We start from the raw sequence: 24,057 nt of genomic DNA, 5'->3' as shown, positions 1-24,057 counted from the left end.
CTCTTGTTCTATCACAATAGGCCCTGCTAAAATGTTTGCCCCATCCTTTTTCTAAAATGCCCCTTGAGGCCCTGGCAGGGGCTCTGAGGTGTCCCTGGAGCCTTCTCTTGTGCAGGTGAGCAGCCCCAGCTGTGCCAGGCTGGCTCCAGAGCACAGGGGCTCCAGCCCTGGCAGCATCTCCGTGCCCTCCTCTGCACTGGCTCCAGCAGCTCCAGGTCCTTGGGCTGTTGGAGCCAGGGCTGGGGCAGCTCTGCAGGTGGGGTCTCAGCTGAGCCCAGGGGCACAGGGGCAGAATCCCCCCTGCCTTGCTGCCCGTGCTGCAGCCAGGCCATGGGAGCCAGGGTGGGATGAACCAGAAGCCACCACACCATGAGCAGGGACAGAACTCTTGTCCCTCCAGGCCGAGGTTTGGTGCTCATTACACCCGCCCTGGTTGGGAAACGGGAGCAGATCCCCAGGAAGGCACCTTCACACTCAGCTGGGCTGCCACGTGGATACCTGTGGCCTGGACTCACCACACAACACCAAAACGGGAAGAAACAAGAGTTTTCTCTAATCATCCCTCTACACCCCAAAAGATGATCACTGCCAGCGCTCAGCTCCCTCCGGCCCTACCCAACCCAGCGCCAACGCGGGAAAATCAACCTTAACTCCATAATTGTCATCAGCATTGCAACGCCAACAGCCCCTCGGGCTGGAGCCCATACCAGCCCAATCTTTAATTAATAAGTGATTTTTCTGGCTTTCCAAAAGGTGCCAGACAAGCATCCACAGAGCTGAGGCCACATGGATGGCTGTGCTGGCAGCTCAGCAACCGCAACGGCTTTGCCTTCTCACCATGGCCACAGGCAAGAGAATCAAGTCCTGCTAATAATTTAAAAGCATCAATTAATACAGTTTAATAAATACATAAAATGATCTAGTCTCTTTTTTTTCCATCCGCTTTTTAGCATCAATCAAAGTTAAGGGTGATTGTCCCGTGAGTAACTAAGGCAAATTTGTTTGTGTACGTGTGTGTTCCTCTCTACTTTTTTGTTTTGATTTTTTTCCATTGTTTTGTACATAAAGCAATCACATAAAAATAGTTATAAATAGAAAAATTGCAAAGGTTTATCCCCACTTAGACATATAGGAAAAAAAAAAAAAAAGAACCCAACCAACCTAACAAACAAACCGAGACAGAAAAAACACCTTGCTTCAAGTCCTTGCAGATCATACAGTACTCAGCATCTTTGGATATTTTACAATGACTCCAAATCGTAGACAAAAAAACACCTGAAGGAACCAATCATCTGCAAAACGTCGCTTGTTTAAGAAGTTGATGTGGATTAAAAAGAAAAAGTTTGATGCAGTTTTAAGAAGATTTCTTTTTCTTCTTACTTTCTTTTTTTTTCTCTCCATTGACTTTTGTTGCATGTGGAGTCTTTAAGGATTTCTTTTGGGAGGAGGAAGCCGAGTGTTGGGCAGTTCCTTGGGACCATTCTGCTCTGGGTGGTCTCAGAGCAGAAGTCCCTCAACCCTGCTGAGGGCTGTGGAACTCCTGACTTCCCTGTGTCCCCTTCCTTGCCTCTGGTGGGCAGATTCTCATCCAGTCACCTTGTCACTGATGGAAAAACCAAAAACCTCATGAACCCGCGCTCCTTGCATTCCCTTTCATTTTGCTGACGTTAAAAGGTCATAGTAAAAAGAGAAATAAAAAGCCCCAATTTGTAACATTTACATTTCCAAGTGTTGGTTTTGTGTAAAAGAACCACTGCAACCCACCTCAGCCAGGGTGGAACTGGGATCCCACCATGTCTGCCTCCCATGGCTCCTCATCCAGGAGGAGCCATCAGAGGCAGCTGGCCACCAAAAGCCTTTATCCTTCAGAGCAGCTCATGGACTTGGGGCTGAAGGAGGTGGACAGGGTGATTCCAGCCAATTGGCCACTTTTTGTGCCCCGAGAGAATTACCAGATGGGCTGGCCAAGATGAGGTCTGCAGGGATGCTGGGGAGTCACCCCAAACCTGTTGGCCCCCGTGGGTGACTTAACTTGGAGTACCCTGTCATATGCCACCACCTTCTCTTTTGAAACAACTATAGTGAAGAAGTACATTTCTGCTTGCTGGCAAGTAGATGACATCACCATCAAGACACCACTAGTGAACTTCTTTTCCACAGAGATCCCTTGAGACAAGCAGCAGGGATATTTGCACACCCAAATTTTTCCCACCAACACTGCAGATTTGGGGACACGCGAGAGTTTTGTAAATTTTTCTCATCATTATTACGTAAGAATTTGAGGGAACTAAGGACAAAGCCCCAGACATTTCAGAATGGTCAGCGGCAGCGAATTCTGACTCTTTGGTTTGAAACGACTTTTTCATTTCAAAATTCCCACTGGTTCATTTTTTCAAAGCAAGGGTTTAATAAAAGCTCAGTATCGAAATATTACTGATTCTTCCAAAACTCTTCCTTCACCTTTTCAAGCAACTGAAGTTAAAATACTCAAAATAGGCTTTGGTTCTCCTTTTGAAACTTTGAAATAGCTAAAGAACCAAAATAAGTAAAATCCCCCTTTTCCACCCAGCTTTGTGCTAGGTGTTCGATCTCCTTTTTTTTTTTTTTTTTTTTAATTTTTTTTATGTTTTTAAGGTCCCAACTCATGCTGCAGGTCAGGGCTTTCACCAGCCCTGTAAATCTGATATACTGCTGGGAAAGGCAGTGGCCAGTATCCTCCCTCTCCCAGTAAGGCTGCTAGACCTCCCCTTTGTCCCTTGTAGAATAAATATTGTAGCCAGACAAGGGAATTAATTAAGAAGAAAAGAAAACAAAACCAGAAAGAAAACAGAAAAGTCCTTTTGACCAAAAGGGCCAAGGAATACAACATAACAGACCCAAGTCTGGACGGCTTGTCAGTGTCCAGTGAGCTCCTGGTGTGGGAAAATGGGGAACATTTCCCCCAGAAAAGCCATCTCATGGTGATGGCCGAGCCCCGGACTAAGGCAAGTGACATTTTTGGGGGTGTTGAAGAGAGCAGCAGTCCTGGCCTGGTCTTCCCAGACGGAGCCATGAGTGGAGGGATGGGACAGGGAGTGCCTGACGGCCCCAAAGCCAAGTGCAGAGTCTAAAGTGCCGGTGGCCACGGCGCACAGCACCTGCCCATGCCCTGCTCGCCCCAGGGATGGCCTCGTGCCCCACGTTCCCCGGCAGGCCATGGCAGTGAGAGGACAAAGAGCAGCTCGGGAACCTGATGATGGAGAAGGGCGGGTGGGAGCCCAGGGGAGCGGGCTGCCTTGCTGGGATGGGAGCAGATGCATGGTGGGACCGGGCGCAGGTTTAGTTGCTGGCCTCTGAGATGGGAGCCACGTGGCCAAGCCCCGCCAAGCCACTGAAGCCTGTGCTCCAAGGGTCAGGGAGAGGGAAGAAGGGTTGGGCAGTGAGGTTTTCATTGTGGCCCAGGGCGAAGGCGAAGATGCCCGCGTTCCTCTCCATGTCCATCTGGGCCCTCCTGAAGAGCTTCATCTGGGTTTCTTCAATTTGGCTCTCCAGCTCCTGCAGGCTGAAGGGGGTCTTGGCCCCGCTCAGGAAGTGTTTGGGGCTGGGGCCGGGAAGGCACATGGCCGTGCTGCCGAGGTGGCTGCTCATCTCCTCCAGCGTGGGCGGCATCACGAAGCTGCTCTCCACGGGCGGGCCCCCGGGCGCGAAGAGCAGGCCGGCCGCCCGCCACGCCGCCGGCTTGCGGCCGCGCCGGGGCCGCGCGATGCGGCAGCTCTGGCGCTTGATGTGGCGGTGCAGGTGGTCGGAGCGGGTGAAGCTCTTGTAGCAGAACTCGCACTGGTAGGGCCGGATGCCCGTGTGGATGCGCATGTGGTTCTTCAGGTCGTAGTTGTGCACGAACTTGGCGTTGCAGTGGATGCACAGGTACGGCCGCTCGCCCGTGTGCTTGCGCATGTGGATTTTGAGCTTGTCCTGCCTGCAAAAGAAAAGGCGCTTGGTCAGGCGGTGTGGGCCGGAAGGGTTTGGGATTGCTCTTTTTGGGTTGGGCTCCCTGGCTGGGATCAGGGTGATGGGAAGGTGGGGAGCTCATCATGGGGCCTCTCCCAATGGATGGATGGCCTTGCAGGCTGATGTTCGCATTCGCCTCCTCTTTCCCGGGCACTGAAACATCATACACAGAAGAAACCTGCACATCAGGAGTTTGCAGCCCATCCCAGAGAGTTCAAAACAGTTTAAATTGGAGGGGGAAAAAGACCCCGCTGTAATAAACCTAAAAACCACAGAATCATTAACACTGGAGAAGACCAAAGATCATCAAGTCCAACCAGCCAAGGCCACCACTAACCCATGTCCCCAAGTGCCACATCCACATGGCTTTTAAATCCCTCCAGGGATGGACATTCCGCAACTGCCTTGGGCAGCCTGTGCCAGGGCTGGACAGCCCTTTCAGGGAAGACATTTTTCCTGATTTTCCAAGCTCAGCTTTCTCTGGCTGTTCCCTCTTGTTCTGTCCCATGTTCCCTGGGAGAAGAGCCTGACCCCCACTAGGCTACATCCTCCTTCCACATATTTGTAAAGAGCAAGGTTCTAAATATGGGAATATATCTATACATAACTAAATCTGGGATTATTAAATAAATACAGCCCTGTTCTGGCTGGCAAATAAGGAAATCAGTTGGGATTTGAGAGCCTGGAAATGCAGGACAATACTGCCTAAATTCAGTCCCTCTTGTAGCCGTTTTTCCTCTCCTTTACTTCTTGCACTGACCACATGGTGTCTCAGGAGCTTTCTTTTGGAGCAGGAGCAGCACAGAGGGTGATGCTGCCCGAGGTGCAGCACCCAGGCATTCTGTCCTTCCCTGACAGGGGTCTCCAAGGCCAGCACACGTCCAACCTCCCACACAGTTTGGGGAAGTTTTTTAAGTCCAGCTGTGAAATAGTGTAATATCCATCCCAATGGCGCTTATTTACAAATATTTATATATGTATTTTTTAAGGGGAACATCTAAAAGCAAGAATATTTTCCCATACAGGCAATCCAATCACTGCTTTTTTCCCAAAAAAGAAATGTTTCCTTCTGCAGCCAAAAACCAAAAAAACCCCAAAATCACAGCTAAAGAGTATGATTATAAAAAGTGAAGCTGATTATGGCCTGACTGAGCTGAACACTGCTTCCCGAGTTGCACCAGCGGTGTACAAGTAAAGAGCAAAGTGGGAAAATTCATATGGCTTTCCAAAATTATTTCAGTAGGAACCCTCCAACATCCTACTATTGAGGCTAAAAATCTGCAGAACATGTGGAGTAATTTCATTATTAGATATAAAATATATATTGTATATTACAGGTATGTCATATAAAACTATATGGTGTATTTTAATATAAATAGTAAAGAACATATGATTTATTATTGGTTTAAAATATAATTATATTATAAATTACATAATGTAAGTATGTATTACGATGATTTAATTTATATAACCTAAAAACCAGACAAAAATCTGTTTCTTATGGCAGGTCAAGCCATCAAAACTTGCAAGGTGCTGCCTCTGAACTAGTTTTTGCCACCCAGCCCATACTGAAACAGTTTTTGATGACATGCCCAGCAGCACAGAGGTGTTGGCCACACCTGGGCTGGGCATCCCTGCACACCAGCCCCTCAGGATCAAGGATACAAAGGAGTATCCCTAGCAGAAGAGTGACTTCACCAGATGACGCTTTATTCCTCTTGGGAGACTGATCCCAGCCTGGCCCTGCACCTACAGATTTTTTAGGGAGACATGAAAAAAAGGCATCACTCAGTCCCTGCGCCAAGCTCAGGGCCACTTCCCACTGTGGCACTTTTAAAGCTGGTGCCACCCCGAGGTTTTCACAAGGGTGCATTGTCTCTGGAAGGGCTGGAGTCAGTGCCCAGCAGCAGACAAAGCAGCAGCAGGGAGATTTCACCCCGAACGGCGAAGTCGCGCACGGATGGGCGTGGGGGCTCGTACTGCAAAGCGGGGAGAGGTGTTAATAAAAAGCAGAGCTGCCGACCCCACCTATAATTTAATTTAAACCTCTGTAGGTAATGTTTAACCTAGCAGGATCGCTTTTCCTAATAAACACGCTGCGTGCCAGGACTGTATAATGTAAATACAGGCAAAGCTCTTTTCAGGCTGTTACCCATCTCCGGCAGCAGACGGGGAGAAACCCAATCCTCCCTGCCCCGGCAGCATCTCCGGGGAATGCAAGGGAGGTTTGTGGCTCCACCTGGAGCTGCTCAGAGGCTGGGGGGGTGCGGTGCCCTGTGGTGAAGCACCCCAGGGGGATGTGCCATGGGAACACGGGGTCTGTGAGCTGGGAGCTGGGCTGGAGGCTCGCTCCGACGGAGATCCGCACTCTGTGTGTGTGAATAACCTTAATGCAATTGCATTAGGAGAGCGATTAGGGCTCTGCGAGCTGTCACAACACAAATAATAGGAACAAATAATGTTAACCTTTCCAGCTGGAACAGTATCTCCTTGAGCACTCTGGGGTTGTCTTGGTGGAAAAGCTGAAATATTTGCAGCTTTCTCCGGCGCTCTAGCAGGGTGGAACAGCAGACTAGAAGATGAGCGGCCTTTGTTTAAGGAAAAAATAATTAATGAGCCATTAAATGAAGTCCTGCTTCCTGTGATCAGATGTCCGTGGGCAGCCGGAGGGGCAGGTCCAGGTGCACGTAGGGTCCTTGCTGGGGGATGAGAGATCCCACTGATGTGGAGGGGAAGGGATCTGCTGGGGAGGTTGGGGCATTCCTTACCCAGGAAAATATATCTTCTCCATTTCCCCAGCAGATTTTCACCTCCACAGTGCCTTAAATGCAGAAGTAATGCAAAGGACTGATTCATGATGCAATTCCATTTGGGAACCTCTGCTTCCCTGCACCCTCACTCCCTGAGGACCCCAAAAGGGACCACCTGAGCTTGCATCTCCCCAGTGAAGGCACTGTGGGTGCAAGTCAAATGCTTTCAGAAAGCATGGGATTCCCCCCCTCCCCCGAGAGCAAAATGCATACTGCAAGTGGCAGCACTCAGGAAATCCCAGTAGAATTATCTTTCTACATCTCAATCACTCCTCCTTGCTTAAAACTACACCTTTTCCTAAAAGAGAGCTCTCACACCAGAGTAATGATGAAAACAGCTAAGAAAACCCCACCCCAAACAAATTAGCTGCACGCTATTCAAAATCCTTCCAAACACATTTAAAAACAAATCAATATTTTAAGATATCTGCTTTGCTCAGGGTGCTAAAGATGGAGAAGACCCTCTAGCACCCAGCTCTGCACAGAGTGACCCACAAGACCAGTTTTCATCAGTGGTGTTGGGAGACTGCACTGTTGGGTGAGTCTCAGTTTTTTGATTTTTTTCACCTTGGATGAAGCCTCCCTACCCCTGTGCCCTGTATTTAGAAGCTGCTGAGCACATGAGGGATGTCAAAACTATCAGGTTTAGTCCTGTATTAGTATGGGTCCTGCTAGACCAGCTCTGTGTGGAGTTTTCAACCTCCACCACGCTGATATAACCTGTCTGATTAGGCGTCGTGCCTCAGTTTTTCCCCCAACTAAGTGAACAGCGCTGCCCTTGCCTGTAAAGGACTTTGGGAGCCCTCTGGGAGAGCTCAGCTCTATTATTCCTGGGAATACAGGGAAGATGTCAGTGACGGATCTAGGCAGGCTATTTCCTCATCAAAAATTAGCACCCACAGCAGCACGCACAAGAGAGTGACAGGGACCAAAGGACGGGGCTGGCCAGGCTGTCCCTCCAGCCCGAGAGGCCACCACACTCACAGGGCTGAACCCACCCCAGAGAGACAACAGTGCTAACCTGGGAATGCAGCAGCAGCAGGAGCCAGATCCAAATTCCTGCAGGCAGGAATTATCACCATGCAGTGGCCTTTCCCCTGCAAATATCAGGGTGAGCTGGCTCACGCTGCACATGCCCGCCCGAGGCACGATGCTCCCTGCATTATAATATGGTGTCTGCTGTGTTAATGGAGGGGAGCATGGAAATTTATTTTCAGGTCAAATTCTCATCATCTGCATATCTTCCATTCGAATATTATCATAGGGACAGGAGAAGAAAAGACAGGCTGAATGCAGGAGCACCCCAGGTGTCCGGCCATTGTCAGGAGCTCGCCTCTGCCTACTGTGCAGATTATTTTCCTCTGGTTTTCTCACCCCAGCTTAATAGGGCTCTCTCTCTCTGTCACATGCAGCCAGGAGCTGAAATACCATGCTCTTGTCAGAAAGCTTTATTATTATGGTAAAGATTGTTCTCATTAGATATTAATTATACTCAGCAAGAGCAGGTCCAGGAATCTATTTGTCTCCGCTCACCGATTAAATTTGCCCAGCTTTGCAGAGCACGGTTTCAGGCTGGAACATTAGATTTGCACAGCTAAATACAACTTGGCAAGAGAAGTTGCAGCTGCCCCATCTCTGGAAGTATCCCAGTCTAGGTTGGACAGTGATGGGAGCAACCTGGGATAGTGGATGGTGTCCCTGCACACAGCAGGGGGGGAACTGGATGAACTCTAAAGTAATTTCCAACCCAAGCTATTCCATGATTCTGTGAGTCCAGCTGTTCTCCCAGCACTGCCAAGTCCACAAAACCGTGTCCCCAGGTGCCACACCTGTACATCTTTTACATCCCTTCAGGGATGGGGGCTCCTCCACTGCCCTGGACAGGCTGTTAGAGTGCTTTGCATGAAGAAATTGTTCCTAATATCCAATCTAAACCTCCCCTGGTGACGCTTGAGGATGTTTCCCCTTATCCTGTCATTTGTTACTTTGGGGAAGAGACCTAGACCCCAACTGCACTACTAAGACATAATAATTAGAGCCACTCCAGCCCCAGAAAGCCCAGAGAGCCCAGATACTGTGACGTCCAAATGTGTGCAACTTGGTTGTGGTCTATACTGATGCCAAAATGTGCAAACCCAAACTAATTACATCCTGTGGCTAAATGGCCCTCCCAACTCAGTGCATCTCTCAGCACATTAGAGATGAAGCGTCCTTGGCTGTTTGACCATCTGTTTTCCAGCTCACTCTGGTCCCACTGTGGTGAACTATGGTGGGGTTGAAAATATCCTGTTACTTATTTAAGCTTTCGTCCAGCGAGAGGATGGATCCAGTGAGCTGTGGATGTCATCCACAACCCACAAAAATCAGTAGGTTCTTTTTCTTCCTCCACCCTCCCTTCCTCCCTTTTTATTTTTTTTTTTTTTCTAAAGGGACAGAGATCATGCCCTGCTTTCCTCCCTACTTTTATTCTGGGATGAAAACTCTGCTGAGTCTTCTCTGATGAGCAGCTGAGAAATCAGTCATGGGTTATGATGCGGCCCCTCCAGCCACCACCCCACTCCCCACACACAGCAGAGGTGACCAACACACACCTGGTAAAGCGAACTTCACAGATATTGCACATATAGGGCTTCTCCCCCGTGTGGGTCCTCATGTGCCTGGGCAGCTTGCCAGCTCCCATGATGACTTTGTTACAGATGGGACACTGCTGGGATGCCTTGGGCTTTATTTTCCTCTCTTCCTCCAGGGGCCAAGGGGGAAAAACTCCTCCAAACTGGGTAGCACTTAAGAAATTGAGATAAGCGCTGTAGTCAGTCTCTGCCTTAATATGCCCTAAGGGAGCTGCTGGGGTGTTGGCAAACATGTCCTTGAAGAAGTCATTAGGGAAAGGAGGCGGAGGCAGGTCTTCCTTCTCTTCCTCTTCCTTGATCTTCCTCTTTTTGATCACCAGATCCAAGGGGCCGTTGTCTACTTGTGGCTCCTCGAGCTGGGAGAAGGAGTTAAAGTCGCCGTTCCACAGGTGGGGGAAGAAGCTGGGGGTGAAAGGAGACAGAGCTGGCCTCCGTTCTGGGATGTTTGCCTTAGGGTACAAGTTTTCACTCAGCAAGGACTCTATGGAGAAGTCTCGTATCATGCCCAAGTGTCCAGAGGAGTTATTGGCTGGGAAGTGATTTGGAAAATCTTTAGGTGCTTCTGTATAAGCTTCTTCGGTGAGATCGGACTCAGAAGGGCTTTGGTGGCAGCTTACTTCTTGTACATCAGCTAGGTTCTCCTGATTGACAAAATCTTCAACTTCCTCCTCCTCCTCTTCCTCCTCATCTTCATCCTCATCTTCATCGTCATCATCGTCCTCTTTGTCATCTTCCTCCTCGGCCTCCCTGTCGGGCTCCATGATTTCAAGGCAAACGTTGATGATGCTCTGGATCTCCAGCATCTTGGCGGCGCTGAGGATGTGCTTGACGTTTGAGGTGGTGATGGTGAGGGTTGAGGTGTAGGCGAACTCGAGGATGGCAGAAAGTGCTTCAGGCTTGACAAAGTCAATCTCGTAAACATAGGGCTGGTCTGTTAAAGTGCCGGTAGTGAAGAGTTTTTTGAAGTACTTGCTGCAGGCAGCCAGGACGGAGCGGTGGGTGCGGTATTCCTGGTCCTGCACGATGAGGATGACATCGCAGAGGAGCCCGTCGTGCCGCTGCTCGTTCAAACCACACAGGACCTCGCTGCTGTGGTTTGGGAATGGGATCCCGATAAGATCTTCAATGCCATTGGCCATATTCTCATTTAGTGCCCTAGGACAAAGCACCAACAGCAGAGCGTTAGCAGGGGATTGCCAACTGATAATGCCAAAATGATGCTGCCTTCTCCCGGAGTCCTTCCCTCCTCTGCCTCACCTGCCGTCACCTCCTGCCTGCATGTCTCAGTGCATCTCTACGCCACCTTCAGCTCCTTCCATCCTCTGCTTCCCTCCCCATCTCCTCATCTCCCTCCTTTGTCCTCATCCTTCTCGATTCCCACCCTGTTCACCTTTTCACAATGTTCACAAGCTCCCTCTTCTCTTTCACACCCCTCCCCCAGGAACCTTGTGCAATGACTCCCTACCCACCACATTTCTCTTGCGTCCTCCTGGAGCCAGCATTGTTCCAGGCACACGCTGGATTTGCCCTGCCAGGAGCTACGTGGGGAAAGTGTGATACTGTATTGCTTCACACTGCCAAGAGCCAGCACCTACTCTGCTTGAAAGAGAAGAGCCAGGCAGTGCCCATCTCATCTACGGGATTGTTTTTGGGTCTGGTACAACTGCACATCTCAGAGAGGAGGGTCACGGCTTCCTGCTGCAGCAGGAGAGCAATCCTTATGGATCTTCAGTTCTACGTCACGCCTGGAAGCTATGACATGTCACCTCACATGGGGACATGCCATGTAGGAATGTCCTCCTGAGGGATCTGGGAATGGGGAGGAAAGCAAGGATTTGTGTCACAGTGTGTACCTGAACTCTGAGAGGAAGACAGCCAGGTAGCAAGGACCTGGCCAGACAGAGAGTGTTGTCTGCTATCTCTTCCCATGAGCTGAGCTCTCTCCATTCCCAATCCTGCTTGGACTTGTCAGCATGGTATCAAAATGCCCTGTGCATCTGGCAGACTTCTTCCCCTGCTAGAGCAGCTTTAGCTTCAAAGGAAAGCTCGGAAGCAAAAAGCCCACACCCAAGAGGAAAACCTGATTTTTATTTTTTTTTTTGCCATTTTTTAATCTGTAAGATGCTTCCTCTTTCACATGGCTCCAACAGCCCTTCCACATGAGAAATCCCAGGAAAGGAAAGCGATTTCCTCCAGCAGGCGACGAATACATTAATCCCCTCACAGACAGAATACATCAAACAGACAGAATAACTTTGAATACACTAACCCTTGGAAACCCCCAGGACACAGAGCATGTGTTCATGCAGTGTCACCTCTACCAGCCCTGGCCCTGCTGCAGGTAGACACTTGGTTCACAGCCAAGGGACAGAGCAGATAATTTTCAGAAGAACTCAGGGCATATGAAAGCAAAACTGCAGCCCCACTCCATCCCTTCTGCAAGGCTGACACCATCAGGCAGGCTCCCCAGTTCCACACCATGCCACCTCTGCAGCTCTCCTGGGACCTATTGCCATGTCCTGGCTATCCTTGCCTGCTCAGTTTCTGGCTCTGCTGATTCCACAAACCTCCTTCCAAGCCACCAGTGGGGACCTGGTTTACTTCAGCTGGCTCCTGCCCTCCCAGCTACCTCAGGGATGGAGAGAGCCTGGTCTGATGGAGGCTGTCCATGAAAGCCTGTGCTTCACCTTGGCCAGCAAACCTTGGGAAGCCTGGGAAACCTCTAGAGGGGATCAGCCTCTGCAGGAAACATTCCCGTGGGAAAAGGAATGCTGCCTCCCTTTTCCTCCCCCTCCAGGGAGACCTTGCAGGTATCTCCCCCACACCTAACTAGCGCTGCCAAAAATGGATGTGTGGGAGCCAGAGAGTGAAGGTCTTGGAGGATGTTGCAGCCTACAGGGAGGTGATGGACCACAGGCCCATGGGTAGCCACAGGGATGGGGGACAGCTGTCCATGCTCAGTGAAGCCTCACAGGAGCTGGAGGGCAGCCCCAGCCATGGGGAGCCCTCTCCAGGCAGCTCCCCTAGCTCAGACCTGGGCAGAGTGTTCCAGACTGCAAGGCAAGACATATTCTATTACCATCTGTATGGCAGCTGTCTTTTGTCAAGTGAGCAGTTTTCCTTATCTCTCTCTGAGTGATCACAATCACTCCTCCCTCGGGAGGGGACATCTGCTGATAACAGGCCATTGAATGCCACTGCACGGCTGATAAGAACTACAGCATCCCACTGGGAGATGCTCCACCCAGAGGGAGGAGCCAAGCATTCCTACCCAGATATAGTCTGGAGGTTCTGAAACACCAGCACAGCTTCCCACTGGATTCCCCAGAGCAGCTGCCTCTTCTTCCACTGGATCTTCGGAGGAAGATTCCACCCTTCTCCAGGATCCCTGCTCCAGCAGAACCACCCCTGGCACTGCAGGAGAGCTGCAGCCACATTTCCAACTGGACTGCGACCAGTGTCCTGACCAACAGGGTGTCAGGTTGAGTTCTGGCTCTGTCAGTGTTGTTCTAGTCTACTGCTGTACACTAGAACAGCAGTACACTAGAACTACTGTATTGTTTATTTTATCCTTTTATTTCCTTCCCTATTAAAGAACTGTTATTTCCTGCTCCCATATTTTTTGCCTGAGAGCCCCTCAATTTAAAATTTATAGCAATTCAAAGGGGTGGGGAGGGTTTACATTCTCCATTTCATGGGAGACTCCTGCCTTTCCTAGCAGACTCCTGTTTTTCCAAACCAAGACTCAGAGGAACCAGGAATCACACCCAGCTCCAGCCACCGACATTTTCAGCGGAGGGAGGATGCTCCAGCCCCTCATCCCATGGTGTGCCCATTACCTCCACGCTAATTACGTCTGTTGTCTGAAACAAATTGATTCATTACAGTGTGCTGTGCTTAACCATGTTAACCAGCAACGCTCCTCTGCGATCCTGACCAGCTCTGTATCAAATCCTCCTTGAAAATCGCTGATAAATGACAGTAAATCTAATACCTTCTCCAAGTGGAGTGTAAGATAATAAATAACCCCTGAGCCAGGGAGGAAAAGACAGCTTCCTTTCTAGGGCTTTGTATCCCGAATAATAAGCGTGAGCAATTAAATTTCTATTGCTGTTTTTATCATCTACTCGTTTATTTTTGTTTGGAAGGAGCCTGAGTGTTAAAGGAGCTACTTGCATGAAGGAACGTGTCTTCCTATTTTCATCTTTCACTGCCAGATCACCCTAAGTGCCAAAAATCAGAACAGCAGAATATTAGACTACCCTGAGAAATGTTTTTATAGGGGGTTTTTCTGGACACTAGGCTTCATTCTCCCTAATTAGTGGGTTATTTGCTTGACAGCAAAAAAAATTAGAATTGGGAGATTGGGGTGTGATTATATACGTATTACATATAATTTATATGTACAAAATATATTTTAAAAATTACAGGGTTTTGGTGGAAATTAGCTATTTTTCCTTTCTTATCCCTCCCTGGTCTTCCTGAGATGTGGTTCTGTTAACTGCAGCGTTTAGGCAAGCCGATAACTTTACAGGATGCTGGCAAAATTGAAGGTGATTCATGTCATTTAAACCGGGGGTGAGGGGGGAAGAGGGAGAGAAACAGCCCATTCATTTGCATGCATTTGCATTTTTTAAACTCTCAGGGTGGTTTGACAGCTCTGGAGCTCAGTGAGCTTGAGAAATGACCTTATGGTTCCCATGCCCCCGGGGAGGTTGATGGCCAGAGGCTGGAAGTGTGCTGAGGCTGACGTTTTCCTTCCTTCCCCTCCCTCCTCTCCCTCCTCCTGCACTCCCCCCTTCCCATCCCCAAGCCAAGGGTGGGGTCCTCAATAATAACAGGCTTAAAAATAGCATCTGATGGTGACAAATGTCACCAGTGCCTGCACACACACACACACACACACACACACACACACACAAATGCTGAGCAGGCGACACGGAGTAAAACAGACAAAATCCCATTTTATAATAGAAAATTACAGCATTGTTAAAATAAACTGGAGGGAGATGGTGGAAAGGGTGGAGGGCACCTAAAATAAATGTATTCTGCAGATGTTGTTGTGAAACATTGCATTTATGGTCATGCTTAAAACTCATTCATTACTTTCTTGCCAGGGAAAGCCCCACTTATAAAAAAATGATGGTGGGATACTGGACTGCTTCCCCCACATTCTGCCAACAGATTTAGACACCTGAAGCTGCAACAGGAAAAAAAGAGGGGTTGGGGGAGCTAAGCTTTGTCCCCTTTCTGGGTGAAAAACACCAGATACAAGCCAGGGACTACAGCAATTATCATAAACCACCTGCAACGTGCACTCCCTGGGTGACCCAAAGCTCATCCAGGCACTCTGCTGCTCAAAACCTCCTTTTTTTCCTTTAATAATCTTTTTTTCTCCAACCTCCTTCACTATAATACTGAAGGATCTCAGCATCTCCAAACCAGCAATGTAAAACTGAAATATCAGAGAAAGGCGAAATGCTGATATTAGCACCATGGTAAGTAAAAACCAGGAGTACAACCAATAGATTATAAAGACATATGCACAGAAAATAGATAAAGCAAACTCGTGTTGCCTCTGCTTGTTTGTAGGGGGGGAAATGGAGCACTGACACAGCCTGGAGCAGCCCTGGAAAGATGTGCCAGCCCTGGGGAGGGACAGGATCCTGCCCCCGGGTCTCAGTGTTGCTCAGTGGCAGGAGCAGGAGATCTGTGACCTGTGAGGGCTCCTCACCAGCACTTCCCTTTCCCATCTCCTTCCTCAGCCCCGGCGACAACGCCCTGAAAAGCCGAGCCCTTGGAGGAGAGAAAGGCTGTCAGGGGGAGCCCAGGCTTGTGCAATGTGCAGCTGCTGGTTCAGGGCTGTGTGAGGGACGGGGATGTCCCCTTCCCATCCATCCACAGGGACAGCGCTTCCCACCCTGCGTCTTGGCTGGGAGATGGCAATTTTGGCTTTTAATTGTTTGCTGGCACACAACATAATTGCTGTAACATGCAGCACTTCAATATTTTAATGCTCTAATATTTTAATATATTAATATTTTATTATTTGTATATTTTAGATATTTCTTATTTTGCATTAATATTGTATATGTTCCTATTTTATGTGTTTTTATTTTATATTTTGATTATTTGCATTGAGATTTTCTGAGCATCTCTTTTTAAAATGTGCATAGCTTGGCCTTCTCTTTGCTATGATTTTCCCTCAGGTAAGTGCTGGCTCCTGACTGTGTTTCTTTTTTCTGTGCCTACAGTGATTCCCTGTGGGAGCGCCCCCCCAAGATATGGGGGTGCCCCAGGGCAAGCAGGGGATGCAAAGCAGCTGCCCCCCCATGCCCGGCTCATTCTGCATTCAGCACAGTGGAGGAAGAAGCCTCAGGCTCTGACTGATCTCTGCCTGCTCCTGGTGTCAAAATGTCATTTTTCCGGGCAAAACAAGGTGTCTTCAGTTCCTCCCTTCACCCAGCCTGTGTGTGTGTAGAGGGATTCAGGGTGCAAGGCCAGGGGCAAGGCTTGGGGTTGAACATCCTTGACCACTGCTCCCCCAACCCAGCCAGCTGCTGGCCCCCCCCTTCCTGAGCATCCCTTGGTCCTCGCTGACACAAAACTCCTGGAGGAATTCTAGCTTTACCCCGGAAGCATGAGACCACCCAGCAAAGCATCCCAGAGGTGTCAGAACCAGGCTTTGGGGTGCTGAGCACACCAGGCCACCCCAGGCTGCTGACCCTGTCAGGAGAGGGAGTCAGAGAACCACAGAATGAATCTCAGAATGGTTTGGGCTGGAAGGGACCTTAAAGCTCATCTCCTTTCACCCCCTGCCATGGGCAGGAACACCTTCCACTGTCCCAGGGGGCTCCAAGCTCCAACCTGGCCCTGGACACTTCCAAGGACGGGGAGAGTCAGTAGGGGATCTCAACAGCTTTCCTCACCCTGATTTATTTTCTATCACCACCTCCCCGGCCCGGGGCACTCAGCACCCTGAGGCTCAGATGCTTTGGCTCTGCTGCTCTGCTACCTGCACCTCTTTCCCAATCCCTGCTCCAGGCTGCAGGAGCGGAGGCAGCAGCCAGGGTGGGCTGGCTGCTCTCCCTCTGCATCCACCCATGGATGTGCAGACCTGCCTGCTACATCCATCAGCCCATAAATATATGTGGGTTATTTTTTTTTCCCAGTTTTATTTGTGTCTCTTCATAATGAGGCAATTAAGATGTGCATGTGAGATCACCGTAATCTGTCAAAATATTACAGCTACTTTCACTGGGGTATGCTGGCCAGTGATTGATCACTCCTGCTCCTGTTACTTGGTGGAAAAACACTGGCACAGGTTGCCCAGAGAGGCTGTGGCTGCCCCTGGATCCCTGGAAGTGCCCAGGACAAGACTGGACAGGGCTTGGAGCAACTGGGATAGTGGAAGGTGTCCCTGCACATGGCAGGGGGCTTGGACACAGTAGTCACTTCAAACCCAAACCAAATTCTGATTCTATTTTGGTGGAATAGAGATGCTGAGGCTCTGTTCCTGCATCCACCAATTGCTCCACAACCTTGAGCAAGTCCCTTGTGCAAATGTCCCTGAGCAAAGCCACCCACACTGACACCCCTTTCACAGCTAGCCCCACAGGGACAGCACTGCTGCCTTGGCCAAGCACTTCACTCCAATTGGGAAGACCAAGAAAGACCTGGGATCCCCAAATGCCTATGTGAAGGCAAGCAGAGAGGTGGGATTGCCTTTTTGTTAGAAAAAGAAGGAAGGTGTAAAACCTAAAAAAGGTAACTATTGCCTTTATATTCCTTACTATGGGGGCACACCTCCCCTCTGAACATCTTGTCTCCAGAAGAACGTGTTATTAAACCACCCACCCCAGCAGCAAGCGTTTCTGCCCTCCAGCAGGAAGGTGGGGCAGAGAGCTCCTTGCCTTTCAATCACTTCCCTGGGATGCCTGGAATGATGAGGAAAACGTGGTGACATCGACCACTGCCTCCCTTGCAAGGAAATCACCGGGGCTCTGAGAGACACCACCCTCTGCAGACCCAAAGGTGGCTCGGAGGGACACCACCCTCTGCAGACCCAAAGGTGGCTCTGAGGGACACCACCCTCTGCAGACCCAAAGGTGGCTCTGAGGGACACCACCCTCTGCAGACCCAAAGGTGGCTCTGAGGGACATCATCCCTCTGCAGACCCAAAGGTGGCTCTGAGGGACATCATCCCTCTGCAGACCCAAAGGTGGCTCGGAGGGACACCACCCTCTGCAGACCCAAAGGTGGCTCGGAGGGACACCACCCTCTGCAGACCCAAAGGTGGCTCTGTGCGAGGGAACCACCTCACAGCAACACCACCAGGAACTGTGATCAGTCTGGGAGACACAGGGCTGAGCTGGGAAAGTCTGGGGTGTTCGACTTTCAACTGAGTTCATCCACACAGAAATGAGGACCGCGCCAAAAACCCATGGATTTTGCTTGGATCTGGACAGAGCAGAAGAGGGAAGATGGTTCCAAAGCTATGCTTTGGTGAGGAAGGATGCACAGAAGGTGGCACTCTCCTTGGGAGAGGCTCGCTGGCAGCACACATGAGTAGGGAGCCCCGGGGGTGGGGGCAGAGGTGGCATCACCCCACAGGTCTCCTGGCAAGGGAGAAGCTCTGCAAATGGAACAGGTCGGCACAGTTTGAAGGGATGCTCTGTGGGACACCAGGGACAAAGGCCAAGCAGAGTCCCTGGGATGCTGACACAGATGGAGACCTCCCTCTGATGCCAGGAGGAGAGGGGTGGCCGAGGAGCCCAGCCCTCCACAGGACACATGAGATGGAAAAGCCCCAGAAGTCGAGCATGGTTTGATCACATAATTAAAGTGGATAGGCTTCAGGGAGTGAAATCACAGGGGTGACCTTCACCCTGCTATTTCTTCATTACTTACTGGACTTGTCAGAATTCATACTAATCTCTGAACAAAATCCTTGGGCATACAAGGATTCATCCTTACCAACATCTGGCTGGCAAGTTGAGCCCATGTGAACTATTTATATTTGCACATACTATATAAAACTGACCTTTTTTCCAGCTGGAACTACCAGTTTCCTATAAGCAGGCCACAAAAAAAACCATATTCACTCAAGTCCCATCAGTGAGTCCAAAATAAAGTGCTTTAGAAACATCTCCAGAGTTTCCAGTGATCCCAACAACAACCCTTTCTCTTCCCAGTTTCCAAAATCCATGCAGGAGTTTATCCAGCCAAGCAGATCTGGGGCACATCAGTACTGGAGATCTGCTGGAATCTCTGGTACAACATCACTTGGGAAACTCCACAGGAACTATTTCCTCAGGAAGGTGGTGACAGGTGACACTCATTTGCTCACCAGGATATGGAGGCCAAAGCAGCTTCTGTGCCCTGTGTGAATCCATCCCAGGGAATTTTTAAACCCTCTTTACACACCTCAGCAAATGTACACCTTTGAACAAATCCATCCCTGCAGGCTGACTCCAGCTACCCAGAGCCTACATGAAGTACTCTGCACTTCATCACCTTTGTTTATGTAGATATGATCTGGCAAAACTGCAAATTATGAATCAAATCACCCCTCAGTGTGCTGAACAGTTGGGTGCTGCTGGTTGCAATGGGAATTTGCTGCTGCTCCAGAACCACCAGGACTTGACCCCGGTCCATGTAAGACTCGATCTTCTGTCCTTAATGCCTCTCTGGGGAGGAACCTGCGGCTGACGTTGAGCTCTTGGGTGGGACATGGTGATGAACAGGTTGAATTCATGGCAGGGTGTTGGGACTACCTGATCTTTAAGGTCCCTCCCAACCCAAACCCATCCTGTGATCACATCACCATGTCCCATGTCCCTCCCATTTCCTTGGAACCAGTTCTCAGCCCCAGATAAACACCAACACAAGCCCTGTCAGGGCCGGAATAGAATTCAGTGTCTGCTGTAATTGAAGGGCCATGTTTTCACTTTGGTTTCCTTTTCCCAGCTTCCTTAAATTGCCCATCACACTGCCCAGTTTCAGAATTTATATAAAGCTCCAAAACCAGGAGAGCCAGGTCACTTCTGGGTGACAGCTTGATGAAGTCTGCATGCTGCATGACAAATGCCATCTGATGTGCTGAGCAGGCCTTGGCAAAGGGGCATCCTGGTGATAAATGGTCAAATAAACATAAACAATTAGTGGAGCTACATCAAAGGCACCACCTGGCTCCAGATGGTGTTTTGAGGGCTTCATCCACACACAGAGCAGGGGCAAATTAATTAACCACAGCATCTAGGCAGGTACCAGAGAGAAGACTTTATAGAGTGGTCACACAGTGACCACAGTCTTTTCTTGCAGCCTCGTCCCCCTATTCAAGCATTTCCTTGGAGGTCTGGAGCTTGAGGGCGTGGTACTCTGGGAATCAGCTTCCTACTGCTACTCTCTGCCGAGGCTTCAGAAGGTGCTGCACGGCTGAAGGTGCTCAAGATCCTTTTTTTTTTCTTGAAACCCATTTTTTTTTAAACCCTTGAAACCCTGTCTACACAGCTCTGTGTGGCCTTGATGGTCTCCTGGCCGTGTTTAATACAATGCTGCTGGTACAGGCAATGATACTAGGTCAGTGCCTCCTCCCCACCCAAATCTATATGCACACACTCAAAACACATGTGGGAGGGGGGAATATGTTAAGTGAAACAGGAGGGTTTCCAGACATCCTCTGCAACCACCCCACTCTCATGGAAACTCATTCACACCTCAAGTGACACGCTCCCCCTCCCACACCACCAAAATGAGGAAAAAAAGAGAAGGCAAGAGGAAAACCCCCACCAGAGATATGCCCATGCAGGCTGAACATCAGGTTGCTGGTCTCCCCAGCAGCTCTGGCATGAGACAGATGAAGGTCCATGAGATATGGGACATTGCTGGTGGCATTTCTGTCCATGTGTGCGCAGCCACTCTCCTCCAACACCGTCCCACTGTGCCCAGACCCTGCTACAGGGAGTGACATAGGACACATATATATATAGGATACATCCCTATTAACACACAACATTACAATCCAATGAGCACATCAGTGGTAGGTACCTCCTTCCAGCACGGCCTTAAAAATAGCCAAAAAAGCCATTTCCTCCCATTCTGAACTCTCCTGGGAAAACATGCCAGCCCCTTCACTCTCTCTCGTCCTGTTCTTCTTCAGAGCCAGAAAAAGGAAAATATATATTTTTAAAAAGGCTCCTATTGAACGGCCTGCACACACTGGGTGGGTTTGCTTCCTGACAGAAAAAAAAAAGAAAAAAGAAAAAAAAAAAAAAAAGAAAAGAAAAACCAACCAACCAACCACGGCGGAAAAATGTGCCCAGCTTAACCATGGAAAACTGGTTTGGCTGGCGTCCCTCCGGAGTGGACAGGATTGCAAGGGACTTGGACTCGGATCCGGGTGAGGCTGTCACCAGCCTGCTCATGAAAACACAGCTCCAAAATAAATACATTTTTTGAGGGCTCCGAAAAAGAGAGCATAAAGGATGGGGATCCAGCTTCCCCTTCTCTTCTCCCCCCTCCCACCTCGCCCCCAGAGAGAAAGCCACCGACGGGAGGACTTTGGGAACAAAAATAAAAGGGTCAGAGCGCTCGCACATTAAATCAGAAGCAGATGTGTGCCTGCTCGCCAGCCTGAGTCACCGCGGGAGGGTGGGGAAGGGGGGGTTATCGCTATTTTGGTGCTGGGTGTGGGGTACAGAAAACAATGTGAGGAGAAGGCGGTGCAGTGTTTGAGCAGGCTTAATATCGGCTTGGGAGCAGGTACAGGCAGGCTCCAGCAGCGGTGGGGTGGGAAGCTCAGCTCGGCAGTGGCATTGGCAGCAGCTGCGCCCCATCCCCTGCCCGGGCAGGACTGCTCCTCCAGACCCTGCCCAGGCTCCCTGGCAGCATCACTGGGCATCCCCAGTGGCACATGTCCCTTTTTGGGGGTTTCTTGTTGATCTGCATTTAGTCCCCCAGTATCAAACCTACAGGAGGTGCGCCCAATCATCCCCATGCGCTGGTCGAGATGGTGCCAAGCCTGAGGTGTTTCCAGACTCACAGCAAGGCAGAGGCAGGAGCTTTGTCCTCTCTCTCAGGACAACCTCAGCAGCTCAGCACCTCTCTAAAGCCCTGCTTGCTTTAGGCCAAGCCCTGTAACATGAGCTCGGCTTCTCCTTTCAGCTCCCGCTGTGCCCTGCGCTGCTGACACCGTGTTGCCGTTCATTAGGCTCATAAATCCCACAGGTATTTAGGAGGAAGGTATCTCAGATTGGTCTATTTAACTCTGGCGTAACTCAAAATATTCTATTCCTGCTTGGCTCTCATGAGAGCCCTTGCAGCCTCATTGGTTTGTAATTGCCATTTCAGTCCTGGAGCTCTAAACACACGAGCTCCCGTGCTATGGCTGGGCTGGAAGAGTTCCCACATAGACATGAGGTGGATTTTGGAGAGGTGTGCTCATGGAAGGTGCCTCTGCTGAGGCACCTCATCCTGTAATGGCAGTCCAGCTTGCAAAGACACAGCCCCTCCAGCACCACCACCCCATCATCTGAACCATGGGCAGAATGATAAGTCATGGGCTTGTATGGTGGTGTCACAGTCAAAGCCAACACAGGATGAAAACCTATCTCAGAGAAGAGACCAAACAGACACAGATGTTACCTGTGAGTGTCTCCCCTGAGTTACCTACAGGCCTTGCCCCATCAGAGAGGGGAGCTAGGCAGTGAGTGAATATTGCATCTCTCCATCCTTTGCTGCCCTGAAGAAGAGCTTCACAAGATGCTCCATCCATGGAAACAAGAGGTGATGGCTTTAAACAGAAAGAGTGGAGATTCAGACTAGCTAGGAGGAAGAAACTCTTCTGATGAGGGGGGTAAAACATAGGCACAGGTTGCCCAGAGAACCTGTGGCTGCCCCGTCCCTGGAAACATTTAAGTCCAGGCTGGACGGAACTCGGAGCAACCCAGTTTAGTGGAAGGTGTCCCTGCCCAGGGCAGGGGGCTGGAACAAGATGACCTTCAAAAGTCACTTCCAACCTAAGCCATCTGATGATTCTGCAGTCCCATGACCATTTTTTCTGCAAGCCAACATTGTCCTGACCACAGTGCAGCCCCAGTGAGATGCATCACATCCCTAACCCTTGGGCTGGGCATTTTTAATGGAAATACTGCCAGGTTTCAGCACAGGATGGTCAGGGAAGGGGGATGAGACTTTCACCCAGACTTTTTATATGTAAACCACCCATCTAATGAGCTCTCTGAAGACCACAGGTAATATATGGGCATAACCTTATAGCATGGCCCAAGCCCCAAATATCCAGAGGTAACTCCCTGTCTTCCAGGGATGATTTAATCCAGCTCTCAAGGTTACAGAGCAATTTAACTGAAGATCTGGGGTCAGATTCAGATTTCATTTGTATCTCAGCTCCTTCTGTGTGCCAAGTCCCTGGTTTCTCTGCCAAGCTGGTTGCAAGCTAAACAGCAGCTGAGTCCTCAGCTCAGCCCTCAGCTCCTGCAAAGCCTCACCCGCCTGAGCAATCCGTGCGATCCGCCGGGGCCCACCCATGCCCAGCTTGGTAAATATAGTCAAAGCTGGTGCAGAACCAACAGAAAAAAAAACATTTGAACTCTCCCTGGAAGAAGGAAAAGAAAAATATCCACTGCTTAGATGTTTCTCTCAAAGACATGGAAAAAAAATAATACTGAAAATCAGTGGGATTAATTTTTTTAACTGACGCTTCTGCAAGCAAGAAGGGGGTCTGTGGAATCAGGTCTGTGGAATCAGCAGGCAAGTCCTGTGTTCTAGCTGACTCCTTGCACATGCCAGCTCACAGTCTGATCTGATTTAAACCAGCTGAGTTGTAAATGAGGCTTAAAATGGAATTGGCAAATGACCCTTCAATACAGCATCACAAACCGACAGCACTCAAAAATAACCAGGGGTCGAGTCAGGACTCAGCTCCCGGCCAAGGGTGAGTGCAGGATCTGGGATGCATCGTGCCACAGGCTACCAAACACCACAAGCAAGCAGGGAGAACTTCCAGCCTCTCCCCTCTTTAGAGGGGTGACCCTTCCAAAACAACAACAAAACAAAAAAAAAATAGGGAAAAGGAGGAGAAAATGCATCCCTGACATGTAGAGAGAGACAGTCTTGCCTGTTTGTGTTGGCCTATGCTGAACTCCAGGCAGTTTCCAACTGGAACCCAGAAATGCTGATGGTGTTTGGAGTCTTTCTGCATCCCTCCCATGACGTGAAGAGGCATTCAGGATGATGGGCTAGGATGTTGGTATTTTTTTTTCCCCTAACAACTATATTTACTGTTACATTTTGAACTCCCCATGCTGTCATTACAATGTCAGATGAAATTACATGTGTGATAACCATAACATTGACACATACACGAGTTCACAGAGGCTTTACAAGGAAACAGCTTCAAGGGAAGAGGGAAGCTGCTCACATGCCTCAACTCAAAGGGGATGTCCAAAAGAGTCATTGAATTACAGGGCACTGCCTACAGCCTCAAGTTGGCCTTGCTGGAACTGAATTACATTCTTGGGGGGCTTTTCTGGGTAAAATGTATTCTTATTTATCCTGGTGTAATTCTGGATTGACTCCAGGGATTTAACTGATGTTGTTCTGGATTTGCA

The 24,057-nt window shown here is 49.6% G+C and overlaps 1 protein-coding gene across 2 annotated transcripts in view; it reads right to left on the bottom strand.

Moving 5' to 3' along the window:
- Window positions 1–3,318: 3,318 nt before the first annotated feature.
- The window catches only part of ZBTB7C (zinc finger and BTB domain containing 7C), a gene marked incomplete at both ends in the record, with an annotated part of 104,094 nt that continues 83,355 nt past the window's right edge, over window positions 3,319–24,057 (bottom strand). For both annotated transcript variants that reach the window (XM_084225123.1, XM_084225122.1), the window contains 2 exons: window positions 3,319–3,955; window positions 9,389–10,582. In XM_084225123.1, the coding sequence (XP_084081249.1) occupies window positions 3,319–3,955; window positions 9,389–10,582 (1,831 nt within the window). The remainder of the gene's footprint in view (window positions 3,956–9,388; window positions 10,583–24,057) is intronic.

The sequence above is a fragment of the Fringilla coelebs genome, assembly GCF_963513975.1.
Source record: "Fringilla coelebs genome assembly, chromosome: Z".
Taxonomy (NCBI): Eukaryota; Metazoa; Chordata; class Aves; order Passeriformes; family Fringillidae; genus Fringilla; species Fringilla coelebs.
The sequence above is the reverse complement of the archived record's forward strand: the minus strand, read 5'-3'. Positions and strand labels throughout refer to the sequence as shown.